This window comes from Sardina pilchardus, chromosome 13 (genome assembly GCF_963854185.1).
Source record: "Sardina pilchardus chromosome 13, fSarPil1.1, whole genome shotgun sequence".
NCBI classification, from domain to species: Eukaryota; Metazoa; Chordata; class Actinopteri; order Clupeiformes; family Clupeidae; genus Sardina; species Sardina pilchardus.
The window spans coordinates 1432361-1448091 of NC_085006.1; the positions used below are offsets into that span (position 1 = coordinate 1432361).

A 15731-nucleotide genomic window follows, 5' to 3' on the forward strand; every position below is an offset into this window, starting at 1 on the left:
TTTACCCACATATGCTAGGCCACATGGGCAGCGAATTAGATAAACAACACGTGTGGTGCTGCATGTGATGGCTCCGCGAATGGTTTTACCAGTGGGTGGGTGATTAAAACTTTTGCACTTGTGTGTATAAGAACACTGGGCGCAACTACCACATTTATAATTGCCATCCGGCATAGTGAGAAAGGATGTGAGTTGCGTACGTGTATCGCTTTTCACCAGGCGGTCTCTTAAGTTAGGGGCACGCTTGAAGACAAGCTTAGGTTTTTCTGGAAAAACTCGCATCAGTTTAGGGTCCGAATCAACAATATGCCAGTGCTTGTAAACAGATTTCCTGAATTCTGACACAAGGGGAGAATATGTTACACAACACAAAGGGGACTTATTTGGGTCTTTAGCGCGTGTTTTGGGACGAAGACACTCCTCTTGTGTTGTCTGATCAAAGCGAGTTTTTGCTGCATCAACCCAATCTTGCTTATAACCTCTACTGAGGAATCTTGGGTCAAGGAGCACCATCAGGACTGGGGATGAGCGCAGTCAACTAGCTGGACATAATGTCAGCGCCCTTAGATTTATCGGGGTGGAGCAGGTCAGAAAACCAACTAGAGGGGGTGATCATGACAAATTGCTTCTTCAACGGGAAACCTTCTGGATTCATTTCCTCAACACAATGTCTCCCAAGGGTCTCAATGAGGAATTTGATATTAAACCATTCCTATACTTAAATGTACTGTGTGATGTAATGTTTTTTCGTTTTTTTCTTAATTAGTTTGGGGTTCTTTTGGACATATGGGACAGTCTCTCTCTAAAAATGGTCTTTTCTACCATTTGTTTCTTCTTTGTTTTTTATTTATTCTTTATCATTATGTAATTAATTATACCTTTATGCAATGCTATTTACCCCTCAAGGCTGTAAGCCCTTTTTGACAACTCTGTTTAAATTTGAAACTTTTAACTCTGATTGAGTAATTAGTGGGGCTACCAGACCTAGTGAAACAGGGAGGTAACATTGTGGGTCAGGTGACTGTTGGACCTTTATATGACCCTTTCATTGTATGTGTTCACCATTTGCCTGACGAAGACCCAGTAGGGTCGAAACGTTGCATTCTTTCATTAAACCGGGAGCAATTTATCAGTGTTGCGGACATTACATTCCTTCCATAGTTACTCTCCATTTGTCCTGCACCTGCAAGGTGGGATGTGCACACAGCTACTCTTCTTAAACTTTCCAGTGTACCCCATACTGTTCTCCAGTAATGTTGTGCGCTTATAGCCTCCGGCAATATATCCTACAACAGTAGCCTAATGTTAGTGGGATTGTTGACTACCATGTTGGCTACATGTCCATCTGTCCGCTGCATATCATGTCCCTGAACTAACCACTAGGGCCGACTTACCACAGGTTGAGAGGTGTAGTTGTAACAACACAACTTTACGATGGTGGTCACGAACGTTCGTTGCTACTATGCTTTTGGGAAACACCCACGTAGCTCAACAATGCATCGTACTATGTAAGTTCCACCACCATAGTTCAGACTAACGTTTTGGGAAACAGTTGTGTCGTACTTACATAGTTTGAACTATGCTTTTGGGAAACGCACCCCAGTGCGACACTCCACTGGACTCAGGTGTGCGTTCCCGAGCAACTTTTTCTTCTTGTTACGCGGCAAGCAATGTATGTGAATTATCGCCACCCTCTGAACTGGAGGATGACTCTCTTTTTACAGAATGTCCAATAAAAATCAATCTAGATCCATGTGTCATATCCAACTTTGGAACTTTGCGCATGGTCAGAGCCGACTGGCGCCTGGATCGGAGCTCCAGTGTTCAATATGGCGTTGACTATAAATTGGCCGGATTTACTAGCCTAGCCTCTGGTATTCATTTGAATGGAGGGCGGGACTTAGTCACGCTCTCCAGTTATGTGCCTCCATGGTACCAAAGGTGCAGTCCTACACTTTGATGTCACAGTGTTGCTTCATTTTGATTGGCTTGCTTTACAGCAGTTATTTCAAGTTGTGAGATTTGCATATGAAGCAGGTGATAATGGGATTTATTTTTGAGATTCACTGTATGTCCATTTTACATACCAACTGATACAACACTGATGTATACAGTTTAACATCATATTTTTCCTTTAATAAGATAAGATAAGAACTGGTATCATTAAGCAGTATCATTATCAATAAAATCCTAATGATGCCCATCCCCATATGCGATGGTCACACGCAATTAGGACACAGAGTAAGGAATATACTTGTGAATACTACAGAATGCCTCAATATAACCTATGTGGCACTTTTGAATGATAGTTGAGCTGTGTAACATTTTCAAGGCATGTCAGACTACATCAACGTATCTGACAGGTCTCAGACTCAGAAGCTTTAAGAAAGTGAACCCATGACCTCTAATCTGCTCCCATCATACTGTAGGAAGAAGCACGTCTCTGCCCTGCTGAACATCCGTGGGATGACTCGACACATGGAGAGGCAGGAGATACTGAACATTGTGAAGGACATAGAGATGTGTGAGAGCTTAGCTCAGCTGCCCCGAGACCATGCCCTCTTCTCAGAGGTCCCTGTTACGTCAGAGGTGCGCTGCCTCAACTTGGCCTTCAGTCGTATCGCCTTGGCAACATCTTCATGCTTCTCAAGCCTCAGGGTGCAGCGCAAGAGGCCATCCCCTCGTGAGCCACAGGATGACATGTTGTAATCCTCAGATTTGTTATAAATCATAAATGATTTAACTGGGGAGATTAATTGGAACTATTGTGACAGGTGATTTGTTGTTTGTGTGCTTCCTCCCACATCTCTGTATTCCCGTTGCTGTATGGGATCAAAGCTGGCAATGCTGGATAATCAACTGGCAGTTGGAAGACATGAAATTGTTTTAATCGGTAATTGATAGAGAAAGTCATCTAAATATGTAAAACCAATCAGAAACGTCAAATAACAATATGAAGGCACTGAAATTAAGCACTCCATTTGATCAAAGAGTGATGTCAATGATTTTGTAGATGTATGCAAATGATTAAAGCTTAATCAAAGGTACTGTGTTGTGGTAGAGACCTAAGCAATATAGAAAATAATCATATTATATGTAAGAACTATTCGATTACACATATTTAAATGGAAATATAGAGTATTTTTGAGCAATCATGTCTGATTGGATTAAAACAACCTATTTATATGAACAAATTGATATTATTTATTGTCAGTCTGAGATTTGGTGACTTGGGATATATGCATTTGGTTATATTTGTTGTATGTTTGTTAAAAATGACTACCCGGTAATATTTCAGCACACATTTAAGAAATATCCTTTATGGGCTATAATGTGAATTCATTCATCAAGTTGTTGATTTTTTGTCCATCAAATCATTAAATCCATCATTTAAATGGGATGACAGAGGTTACACTCATCACAGTTGAAACATAATGGACAGAGTATTTGGATTTGAAAAAATGCTGGCAAAAGAGAGCAACAATGTAACAAAAAAATTAAAAACATGGAATGATCATGGTTCTGGATTTTTTTTTATCACACAAATTTCAACAGATCATGGAAAAAAGTAAAGTGATTAAGTGATTACTTATGCTTGGTTACTTATGCTTGGTTATGTTTAATGGTGATATAACCATCAATTTAAACATAACTTTTATTCTTACTTGAATAAAAGTGAGCTATTTTACAGTATTGGATTGTATTTTTTTTTGTATTTTGAACACTTAGGAGTTTTACTAAGGACAGATATATATATATATATTTTTTTTGTACTGAAGCCAACATATTGAACTTTTTGACAAAATTCAAGAGCATTGGAGCATGTTTTAATCTGTTTCAACAGGGCCCTGCTGAAAAAACCAGCAAGAAACCAGCTTAGGCTGGTAGCTGGTTTTAGCTGGTTTTAGCTGGTCTTTGCCCAAAACACAGTTATTATTGCTGGTCTTTGCTGGTGTAGCTGGTTAGGCCACCAGCTAGACATGCTGGCGTGACCATCTGAGGAAGCTGGTCGTGCTGGTGTGACCAGCCTGTCGTTTGGGATACAGCTGGTTTAAGATGGTCATGCTGGTGACCAGCCTGTCCAGCTTGACAAAGATGGTCAAGCTGGTTTTCTAGAATAACCAACATAAGCTGGCGTGGCCAGTAAAAACCAGCAATGTAGACCAGCAACACCAACTAAATGACCAGCTTAAGGTGGTACGACAATCAAAACCAGCTGAATTACCATCATAAACTGGGTAAACCAGCTGAAGGTGTGTTTTCGCGAGAGTTTTGCTGGTCTAGCTGGTTAACCATCAAAGGGTGGTCAAATAAGCTGGTTAACAAACTGGTCAACCAGCAAACCACCTTTAGCTGGTCAGGCTGGTTTTTTCAGCAGGGGGGTTCTGACAAGGAATCCAAAGAGAAAATAGGCCTATTCTTTTCTGGCAGGTGACCTGTCCATCTGGGGCCTCATTTATAAAACAGATAAGATAGATAGATAGATAGATACAGTACCCTCCAGAATTATTGGCACCCTTGGTAAAAGTTGACTAAAAATAGGTATAAAAAATAATCTTTAGGTGATTTATTGTACTCCCACAATGAAAACAATGAGGAAAAATATACCCTGCAAGGCAAGCAAATTTATTCTGAGAAAAAGGAAAATCTCATAAAGAAATAAATATTTTTCACAAAAACAGCTTGCTCACAATTATTGGCACCCCTGAAACATATTATGTACAACATTTAACAGGAGCATGTTCCTATGTAAATGCAACGTTTTAAAGTAAATCAGAGTGTCTGTGAACTTTCAGAAGTAGTTCATGACGTTCTTTTTCACTATGGTATGAAAATGAAGTCACTCAGAAGCTAAATCCTCTAGTCATTTTTCAACATTGGAGAGACAAGAGAATACACTAAATTGAAATAAAAAGAAATTGTGCTGACATTTGTAAGTAAGAGAATGTCTATGGAAACTAGGTATTTTGTTGAAAATGCCTATATTTCCAGTTAAAATGATGACTAAAAGGTTCTAATCATCTGGAAATGTGGCAAACATGCTTGGACAAAGACCCATGGCTATTTTGCTCCCACGCACAGTATGGAGGATGGTATGATAGGCAAAAAAATCCATAAGAACCACTGTTGAGAGTTACAGACAAAGCTATCATCTTGGGGTCACCAAGTCCCCCCCAAAAATCTTCAAAAGTGACCTCACTGCTAATAGATTATTTAGACAGCATGTCAGGTTAAAGCCAGAAGAGTCATTTAATGAACAATGTAAATGGCAGGAGTTACTGAATGGTACCATGACATGTCTGGGAGTGTGGTCTATTGTCAGATGAAAATAAAATTATGCTCTTTTGCTAAAAACACTTAAGGTGTCTTTGGCGTACATAGAAGAATGACTATACTAAAAAGAACCCCATGCCTAATCAGAATTATGGTGGAGGGGCTGTGCTATTGTGGGGCTGTTTTAATTCCCAAAGGCCTTGGGAACCTAATTAAGGTGGATGGCATCATGAACACCAAGAAAAACCTGAACATTTTCAAAGGAAATCAAACAATCTCTGCCAAGGCCCTAACAGTTGGTCATGATTGGATCATTCATCAATCATCAGGTCAATGAACCAAAACAAATGCACAGATCAAAACAAATATGGTTTACTGAACACAAAATCAAGCGTCAGACATTGCCATAGCAGTCCCCTGATCTAAACTCCATGGAAAAACAGTGGGATGAGTCAACGAGAAGAATGCACAAGTGTGGACCTAGCAATCTGGACGATCTGGGGAGGTTTTGTAAAGATGAATGGTCTTTAATCCCTTACTTTGTATTCTCAATCTTTATGGGGTGTCAGAGAAGAATATTACATGCTGTTTTATTGACAAAGGGAGGTTTAAGAAGGTATTACAAGTAGGGGTGCCAATAATTGTGAGTGACGTGTTTTTATTAAAAACATTTATTTCTTTTTGAGATTTTCCTTTTTCTCAGAATAAATTTGCTTCCCTTGCAGGGTGTATTTTTCTCATTGTTTTCATTGTGGGAGTACAATAAATCACCTTAAGATTATTTTTTAGACCTATTTTTAGTCAACTTTTACCAAGGGTGCCAATAATTCTGGAGGGTACTGTAGATACTTTATTGATCCCCAAGGGGAATTCAAGAAAACGTTCTTACACACAGATTTGACCCAAGACCGTGCGTACGCTCAAATCCATGGCAACGCTCAGATTTATTTGTGGAAACGTGTTCATCTCCACGTCAGGTTCCAACCTGATGTACGAGCATTTCCTTGTGGTAATGCCAGGGTACTGCAAGTAATCTCAGGTCCAAATGCGATGAATTCTCAAAATTACAAGAAGACCAACGATGTCATGTCTTTCTCTACCATATGCATGATCAATAACAACAGAAGTTGTACAGTAAGTGCTAAGTATAAGTTGAAGTTTTAAGTCATTCTTAACCAGGGCATGAAGTTAACTTTTTTGGCCACCAGCCATTGTGGCGGGTGGATTTTGAAATCCACCAGCCACTGTGTTCTTTTACCAGCCAAATTTTTTTGTGTCCAAAATAAAAATGAACAAAATATACATAGCCTAAGCACAGCTCATTACTGGAGTAACGTGCAAAACCTCTTTTGAATGGCATCAGTGTAGACAGACATATCAGTCAAGACAATCACCCGATCTTACATGGTGTTACAGTGTATCTCTGTAAACATTGTTGCGAGTCTCGTTTTAACGGTGTTTTTCAGTGTTTCGTTGTTGTATTGGCTACCTGCCAATGTGGCAGGTAGGTTGAAAGTTTCACCTGCCAATCACAAAAGTTACCCGCATTTGGCTAGTTGGCGGGTGCCAATTTCATGCCCTGTTCTTAACACTTGGAGGTCCAGCAGTCAGCTATACCTTGAGATTTTTAAGTTTTTCATCTAACTAAAAACATCTATGCAAAAGTGGCACATATGGTTATATTCTAGAGGTCCTCCACAATAATTATATGAGAGTAAAGTGGATGTAATGAAATTACTTTTTATTATAATTCTGTATAAACACAACTATTTAAACAAATATTTTCAAAGGTCAGAGGTCAAAGGTAAAAAACACACTATAAATATATTGAGTGCTGCCCTTTTTGTTGATTTGTCAAAAGCATTTGATACAGTTGATCATCCCTTACTGTTACAAAGATTACATGATATTGGTCTAGATGATAAGGCATGTACACCTCTGTCCAAAAGTATTAGAACGCATGCTTAAAGTTAAATATAAAATCATCTTTTGGAAATGTATCTTAATGCCTTAAATGAAATAATGAGTAACTATGCAGCCTTTAAGGACATTCATTTTCTTTGTGAATGAATAATGTATTGTAAATAAATAAATGTTTTCCTTAAATACAGGGGGTCATAAGTATTGGAACGCCCATGTTAAATTCCCATAGAGGATTTTTATTTTTATTTTTAAAGGCCAGTTATTTCATGGATCCAGGACACTATGCACCCTGATAAAGTCCCCTTGGCCTTTGGAATTCAAATAACCCCATGTCAACACTATACACTTAACATACTAAGAGTTTGGTATGCTTTATGTCAGTTATTAGCTGTTAGCTAATTAGCTGGTTTGAATTGCATTGAGCTCAATTCAAACCAGCTAATTAGCTAACAGCTGTCGTAACTATAGGCCTAATACAATGATGTCAGTAACCTTTTTGCATTTACATGCAATGGTAATTCCTTCCATGGAATTACATTTTCTAGTTATTATTGTTATTATTATTTTTATTATTATTATTTTTGTTGTTATTATTTTATTATTATTATTTCATGTATTTTTTATTTTATTATTTTATTTTCCCCTTCCTCCTCTATAATGCAATGTATATTTTCTTATTATTATCTTATTTGTTGTTCCTCCATGCATTGTTTCTGTAATCTCGGCTTCATTGAAAATGAGGGCTACCCTCAATGACTCTCCGAGAATAAATAAAGGTTGAATGAATTGAGCTAAGACCTTTTGCTAGGTTACGGGGACGCTGGCAAGACATGCTGCTCAGTCTGGCATCATGTTGTTGTTTGTTTTTATGTAATTTTCGTAATTTTATGTTTTATTCTGTTCATTTTTTGTATTTATTTGTTTAGATTAATGTGTTTCGCTCTTTGTTTGCGCTGTTTTCGGTAGTCTTGTGCTTTTCTTGGTTTTTGTTTTGCTGCTTCGTGTTGGCTGATGCCACGGCGAGTTTGGGTTGAAGACCGCTGGCGAGGGCTTGGCTCGCGTCCTCCATCCGTGAAGCACTGCGCTTCGCCGTCTGGTCAGGCGCTGGACCTATAACTTGTAATTTTATTGATGACAGTTTGGATCTCGTCTCCTTAAATTTGACAAGATTCCCAGTGTTTTCAAGGCTTCAAGATTTTATTGAATGCCACCTCTGACTTAGAATGCATTACTTTGCACATGTACAGAAGAAATTCATGTTTTATTTCATTCAGATATGTAAATCAACATATATAGCTATTAGTCAACTAGTGGGGAGATAATCGAATCGAAATCGAATCGAACTGAAAAAATGAATCGTTAGATGAATCGATCCATCGAAAAAATAATCGCTAGATTAATCATTTAAAAAATAATCCGTTTATCCCAGCCCTACTTGCCACCCCAGTTGCCACTCTATTTTATTTATTAAATCGCATTTTCGAAATTCAATGAATCTGTCCACAGAAACACAGCCTTCACCGCTTTCTAGCTATCATAAATATTCACTTTTTGATAATTCATTTAAGACTTTACTCCTGCAATAGATATTAAAGACATTGATGTTTTATTTAAACCCTTTTTTACCTTGTGAAATGAAAATTATGAATTGATCAACACTTGATATTCTGATTCTGCTTCAATATAATTTGTACGACACCCTACTCTACAAGCAGCTTTTGAAATGTAATAGAAATAGAGTACAAGACTACCAAAAAATGACAACAATTACAGAGTTAATCTGAGCCTATATTCACAAACGCTAAACACTGTTGTGTTTCACTTATTTTATTTTATTTTTTTTTTTCCAACATGAGGTGCATTGTGTCAGATCATCCTGAATACAGATCAGCAGCACATAAATATCAGCTGCCCCTATATGTGGCCACAGACACAAAAAGAGGGCAGTAAAAATTATATTAAAAGCATTGATGTTTTCGTTATTACAAGAACGATTAAATATCAGTGATTATCTAGTTGTGGTTATTGGACAAAGTTGGTGGCTGGGCTGATTTGGCCCTATGTATTTTAAGGGCAAGTATTCTGGCTTATGAATGACCTCCATAGCCATATAGGGCTGCAAGGCTTGCGGTATGCGTACACTTCCATCCTGGAAAAGGAGAAAAAAGGGTCAATGCTCAATTAAACATGCATTTATCAAACCTGATCATTTAAATACAACAAAAATAAAATAAAATGGTTATATACAGTACCAACACATAAATTTGTTTTCCTGAACAAAACTGTTCAGGAATTATTTCAGCAAAAATGGCACATGCCTACAGTATGTCCACCTGGCCAGGATGAATGAAACAGGCATGGGGGACAACATAAACATACTGTTTGCTATGTAAACGTCCCACAACTTCTTTGATATTTTACCACATATCATAAATGGTTACTTTACATCAGAAGTAATCAGGTAGATGTGCAGAGTCGTCAGCAGTTCAGCAGATGAGTGTTACCTTCAACGGTTTCAGTTACATTTTGGACATGATATGTTGCCAATTTGCGGGGTAACAAACATGGAAATATGTACTAAAGGTGTGCCGTGTCCGTTTTAAAAAAAATTGAAAACTTGCTGTGAAGAACAGGACCTGCAATATACACAATACTATGCAACATAAAACAATTACGTTTTAATTTAAGAATCTTTATTGATGCCAATGTCTCTTGGACATTAATGGCAATGTCTCTCTCAATGCTTGTTTTTCCAGGGTGAGTTTCAAGTAAGCTTGTGGAAATTCTCACTTTTAAGGGGTATCTACCTCTTACCCCTACCCCTCATAGGGACAGAAAAAACTACATGTGAAATACTAAGAAACACCTTAACTATTACTGGTAAATTGCACAGCATTACTGGATAATTACTACACGTAACTGTAAGTGTAGAGAAACTACAGAAACAAATACCAAGAAAAACTACCACTACTACCTATTAACTCCTACAAAGAACCATGTAGTTGTGAGCTGTTTAAGCTGGTAATAAATATAGAACTGTGTACTTTCCATGAAAGAAAACAAGTAGTTTACAAAGTGGGTGCCGTGACGCATGCTCAGGGGTGCTGCGTAATGGTCCAATTAATGTTTTTGTTTTCTTTTATTTTAAGCCGTAATATCAATTTAAAAAATAATTTTGTTGCAATTATATCAATTGAAGTTTTATTTGCAGCACAAACAACAATAGGCTACAGTTTACTGTTGATTCAGGGTAACGTCAACATTCATTCATTCATTTGTTTGCTTGTTATTCTGTATTGACAGCTGAAGGCGGAGTGCAGGTAGGCTACAAGCAACGGATACGTTTTTAAAAAGAGAGTGCATCCGCCTCCGCATGAACAGACATCGGAATCTGCCAAACCAGATCAAATACACTGAATATTTTAAAACACAAAAAGCCACACAGAGCGAAGCAATGCTTTCTATCGTAACAACACCAATTATCCAGTTTCGCTTTAAAGTATCCCTGCACCACAGTTTGGAGAAATAAAAACAGCCTACCTACCCTATTCTGATGAGTCTCCAAAATAGCAATCATGATGCGGGGGATAGCACAGGCTGTGCCATTTACCTGGGATTAACACATAGTAAAATACACTGCAGAATGAATATTCACAAAATTAAGAACAAGAGTCTTGCAGTCAAGTCTGCAACATCTTTGGCTGTGATCTGATGAAGGCCTAGGCTTAACTGCTATTGGTTGCTGATGTTAAATAAATACCTTTCAAGCAGGTATACCGTAAAAGCTATCCACTCACTGTGTGGGCATGGTGCAGACTGCCCCCCTCTGTCTCATAAAGAATGTTCAGTCTGCGACTTTGGTAGTCTGTACAGTTGGAAGCACTGGAGATCTACATACAACAGGATAAGAAAGTTACATGTACATATAAATGAAACAACCATTTATAAATGAAATTATAAACCAGTTGCAAACTATTAGTAAATGCTATGAACTTTGCTTTGGGCAAAGCACAACATATCATTAACTAACCACATGTAATTCCTGAGTTAATCATGAATTATACAACAGTATTAGGAAGTGGTTTCTAAAACATGTATTCACATCCTAACTAATCATTAGTGCATATGTATGTAATGTAACAACTGTTCAATAATGGAAATAGTACTTAATTAACAAAATATTATTGCATGATATTTTTAGTAGTTTGCAAGTATTACCAATAATTCATATATTTTAGAAATAGACTTTGTGAACAAATACTTAACTGATGATAAATGGTGCATTAACAATAAATTACTAATGATGAACGACCCATCAAAGTGTAACTGCCCCCTAAAATATGTTTTTTGAGCTGTTGATTGATTGAAATTACTCATAAGTGGTGACCTTTCGCGTTTCCCGAGAAAAGTAACATTTCGTATGATTTTGTATTGGAGATATAGCTCTCCGCGCCCTCTACAGGTTGAAACATGCCATGGCATTTTGGTCCAAAATGCTATTGGAATGCTGACGTAGTCCTGCACTTCTCGTCCAACTCTACGTCACCGGGTCGTTACAAATTAGCAATGAAACGCCCCAACACCTGCTGCCCTGATTAGCCCACCTGTGATAAGCCATGTCTGCAGCACTCATTCCCAGATTGACACGAAATCACCATGGTTAATTGGCTGCAGCTGGGCTGCACTCCCTTCCAAATTTCAGAGCGTCCTGCCCATTTTGAAAGCCTTTTTCAGAAATGTGAAGTGGGTGGAGTTATGGGGTGAAGTTACACTTTAACTAATAAGGTAGCAAATGCTAAAAAGATGATGAATTGTGTGTAGTGATTAAAAAGTGTTACTGATGGTTGGTATACTAAATAAAGCAGCTGCTTTGCTGGCTACTAGGGCAATCATCGAGGTTGCTATGTTGGTTGCTAGGTTGACATAGAGGTGGTTGCTAGATTGTTTGTAGAGTAGATATGATCGTTACTATGCTAAATGAGGTGGTTGCTATGCTGATTGCTAGGGTAACCTCAAATAGAAAATCTATAATGTAGGCTACCCCTGGCGGCCCACGGGCAATACTTTGACGGCGTACACTTTGTGAAAAGACCCAGCGAAATTATTAAATGTGCTTTATGTGGCACTTCCTTTTGGCCAATTCTTTTGTCATAAGTTCATTGAAGATTGTCAATTTACACCGGCACATACGACAGCTGAAATGTTATTGCCTGTTAGCGGCCATTTTAATGCGGCAAATTAATTGTAAAATACAGTTACACGAGTAGTCACACAACCAAGTATGATGAGACAAAATAAAACGTGGTGCACTTCTAAGCAGGTAAGAGGGATAACTATATTGTGTGGCGGAATAACAATTCGGAGCACTTAGACTCAGCGAAGTACTATCCTCACTCTTGCACTTTCAGTTTCACTTTGGAGTGAGGATATTACTGTGCCACATAATGTAGTTATACCTCTTGTCTGCTTAAAAATGCACCACGTTTTATTTTGTCTCACCATACTTGGTTGTGTGACTACTCGTGTAACTGTATTTTAATAGAGAAAACATGGAGGTGTTTGGTCGTTTCTAACTTCATCTCTATCTATCTATGTGCTATCAAAGTAACGCCGCGCACCAGAGCCAGTAAGTGCACGCATTGAAACGTGATAGGTATGCATCAACCTGTCTTAGTTAAAGGGACACTTCACCGATTAGCATTAAGCTTTTTATCTTTAGAAAACCAGTCATGTTTTTGAATGGTCGCGCATCATTCCCTCAGTTTGCCTTGAGATGGAAGAAATACGGATTTCAATGAAACCCATGAATAGGACTTCCTGCTTTCAATGATGTAAAATGATGATTTTTACATAATTGAAAGCAGGAAGTCCAACATTGAAATCCGTATTTCTCCCATCTCAAGGCAAACTGAGGGAATGATGCACTACCATTCAAAAACATGACTGGTTTTCTAAATATAGAAAGCTTAATGCTAATCGGTGAAGTGTCCCTTTAAGGGAATAACATAGTTTAATATGAAAAAAAAACAGTGAAGTGTTCCTTTAACCCTCTAACCGCCCGGTTTTTTTTTTATTTTTGCATAAAAATTTCAAAAGGCCATGGCTTGAAAGTGGTCAGAGATAAAGTCCTACTGTAAATGTGAAAATCATTGAGTATGAACTAAAGTGTATGAAGGGAGTAAATTTATTCATCTAATTTGCATATTATGACGTCACAGGATGGCAATAGCGTCAAATTATGCACATTTCAGTAAATACTGGTTGTTGAACACATTTGAGCAGTTTTACTTTGATTTTTGTAATTTCTCCGACATAACAAACAAACAGGACCACAGCCACATGTAAACCAACAATAGTAAACTATTAGTATTACCTCAATCCGTACGTTACTATACAATAAAGTAGCCTGGTCAAATCAGTTCCTATCACGGGTGACTTTGTAGTTCTCCTATTTTTACTAGCCCTGCTGTCTGTACCATGTCAATTACAGACACTATCATGATTATCACTGGCACCAAGCACACCATGCTTATTTGAACCCTCTGGCCAACATTGCTGCAGGTAGACACTGACGTACACACGCAAAGAGCACCTCCATTCACAGACGCATCTTGACTGTCAACGACCGATCATAATCTCCAAAAGGCAGATATTCTCCTTAAGAATCAGAGCAGGTGATTTACAGACCCAAGACTTCATAACACACGACTTTGTTTTTTAACATTTGCCGCTCTTCTGCTTCAATTTGTGCAACGCGATCGCGCATTTCACTTCCTCGTTATAAACAGGAAATGCATCTTCTTTTTGTGTTTCTCGCGCGCAATACAGGTACTTCCTGAAAACTTTTTTTACTCGAATTGGGGCTTGAATCGAATCTCTGGATGTCTGCCAACTAGTGGTGGAGAGTACAAAGGCGATTTGTCACCCTACTTGGATCTACCATCTGTTTTAATCAGTGATGCTGCTTGTCGCCGTACGGCGCCTTGGGCAGTTAGAGGGTTAAGAACTATATAACTGATTGGAACCCTGATTGTTCAAAAGGCAAAGAGTTCTTTGTCCAGAGATTGATGTATAAACCTCTCCAAAGCTGCCTCGTCCTGGCATCCAGGCCTCTATGTCATATTTTCTGTAGGCTGGGGGACCCAGCTCCTGAGTGGGCATATCAAGGACTCTGTAAGACCAACAATACACACAAAGGGTTTGCATGTTGTCCTTTAAGTTCACACATACACACACATTTTTGAAAAATGGAGTTAATAAAGTTAAGATAACCTAAAGTGGAGCTCAAGGGATGAAAATATTTCTTTCTGGAGGGATACAAACTCTTGGAGCATCTGGGCACTCTCCTCTCCAGACTCATCAGCAGTCACCCCAAACATCTCCACCTGCACATATCTTGCTTATTATTTACACCTGTTACATTCTCTGTGCACAAATCAATGCTCTGTGACGTACATCACCTCCTTCACCTTGTTAAAGTGATGAACTCGGTAGAGGCCCCAGGTCTCTCTGCCAGTGTCAGTCTCTGCCCGATAACACGTGCTACTGCACACAGTTCTGCAATAAGATCCCATTCTGATTAAGTCGCTGAATAACTAGCTTTGGTGAGTATCTCTTCACAACACCAGTGGTTTTTACCTGACAGGGAGGTCCTTCCAATTTACTGCATGGTCCATGAAGTAGCCTGACAACCCAAATCAGATTATCTTTAAACAATAAAAGAGAACAGAGCAGAGAAAATGTGACTGAAAGGCATAGAGGAACAACAGTGTCACTGCCATCCTGGGTGTCTAGTCTGAGCTCCCACTGACTGGGAAAATAGACCTCTGAAGTTCGCCTACAAATAGGATCCAAAGCTGCCATCTTTGCCCATATAAGGAGTTCCGGGTGTTAACTGAAGCTAACTGCCTATGGCCAGTTGCATTGTAAGTTAGCTCTGGGTTAGCAAAGATCAAAGTGTGCCATCTTCACCTACCGAAGATCACAGTATCCACTGTAAGGCAGAGGACTTTGTAGCGCAAAACGTCTGCATTTCCAATTTCTTCGTCCCCGTGAGAGTTTAACAGGTGCGAAAATTCAAAATCCCCATGTTATTTTCCCATCGAAAAAATCTCAAGATAACGGATCTCCTTATTTGGGCAAAGATGGTGGCTTTTTTGTAGGCGAACTTCAGAGGTCTATAGACGGAGGTAATACCTGCAATGCCTACTTCCCCTGTGCCGGCCAAGTTGAGGTCAGGAAAGCGGGATTGGTCGAGGGAGTAGACCTGAGAGTGGTGGGAATACGGCTGCATGCCACAGCCCTCCTGGAGAGAGGAGTAGCAGCATCTTTAAAACACTTCAATAGGTACATGCACTTTAGCTTTTCTTAAAATCAGCAAAGTCACATACAAGTAATGACAACAGAAAAAGAATATAACGTGTTTTGGCAATTCACTCTAAATAATGTTAAAGAGATATGGAAAGCTTTTAAAAGAAATATTGCAGTCCAAATCAAAATATTGGCGAGCGCCCTTGTAATATGATTGATTTTTT

At 38.6% G+C, this 15731-nt stretch overlaps 2 protein-coding genes across 6 annotated transcripts in view; one reads left to right on the forward strand and one right to left on the reverse strand.

Annotated features, from left to right (window-relative positions):
• exoc3l2b (exocyst complex component 3-like 2b) overlaps positions 1 to 3515 on the forward strand; it is a 114247-nt gene extending 110732 nt beyond the window's left edge. For 2 of the 3 annotated variants that reach the window (XM_062552361.1, XM_062552360.1), the window contains exon 13: positions 2430 to 3515. In XM_062552361.1, the coding sequence (XP_062408345.1) occupies positions 2430 to 2709 (280 nt within the window). In that variant the 3' untranslated portion in view covers positions 2710 to 3515. The remainder of the gene's footprint in view (positions 1 to 2429) is intronic. The other variant, XM_062552362.1, reaches the window with a different exon arrangement.
• A 5493-nt stretch (positions 3516 to 9008) lies between these two features.
• sars2 (seryl-tRNA synthetase 2, mitochondrial) overlaps positions 9009 to 15731 on the reverse strand; it is a 63381-nt gene continuing 56658 nt past the window's right edge. For 2 of the 3 annotated variants that reach the window (XM_062552366.1, XM_062552368.1), the window contains exons 9-16: positions 15394 to 15502; positions 14836 to 14881; positions 14667 to 14754; positions 14470 to 14582; positions 14275 to 14368; positions 10995 to 11087; positions 10742 to 10807; positions 9009 to 9346 (exon numbers count right to left, since the gene is read on the reverse strand). In XM_062552366.1, the coding sequence (XP_062408350.1) occupies positions 9206 to 9346; positions 10742 to 10807; positions 10995 to 11087; positions 14275 to 14368; positions 14470 to 14582; positions 14667 to 14754; positions 14836 to 14881; positions 15394 to 15502 (750 nt within the window). In that variant the 3' untranslated portion in view covers positions 9009 to 9205. The remainder of the gene's footprint in view (positions 9347 to 10741; positions 10808 to 10994; positions 11088 to 14274; positions 14369 to 14469; positions 14583 to 14666; positions 14755 to 14835; positions 14882 to 15393; positions 15503 to 15731) is intronic. The other variant, XM_062552367.1, reaches the window with a different exon arrangement.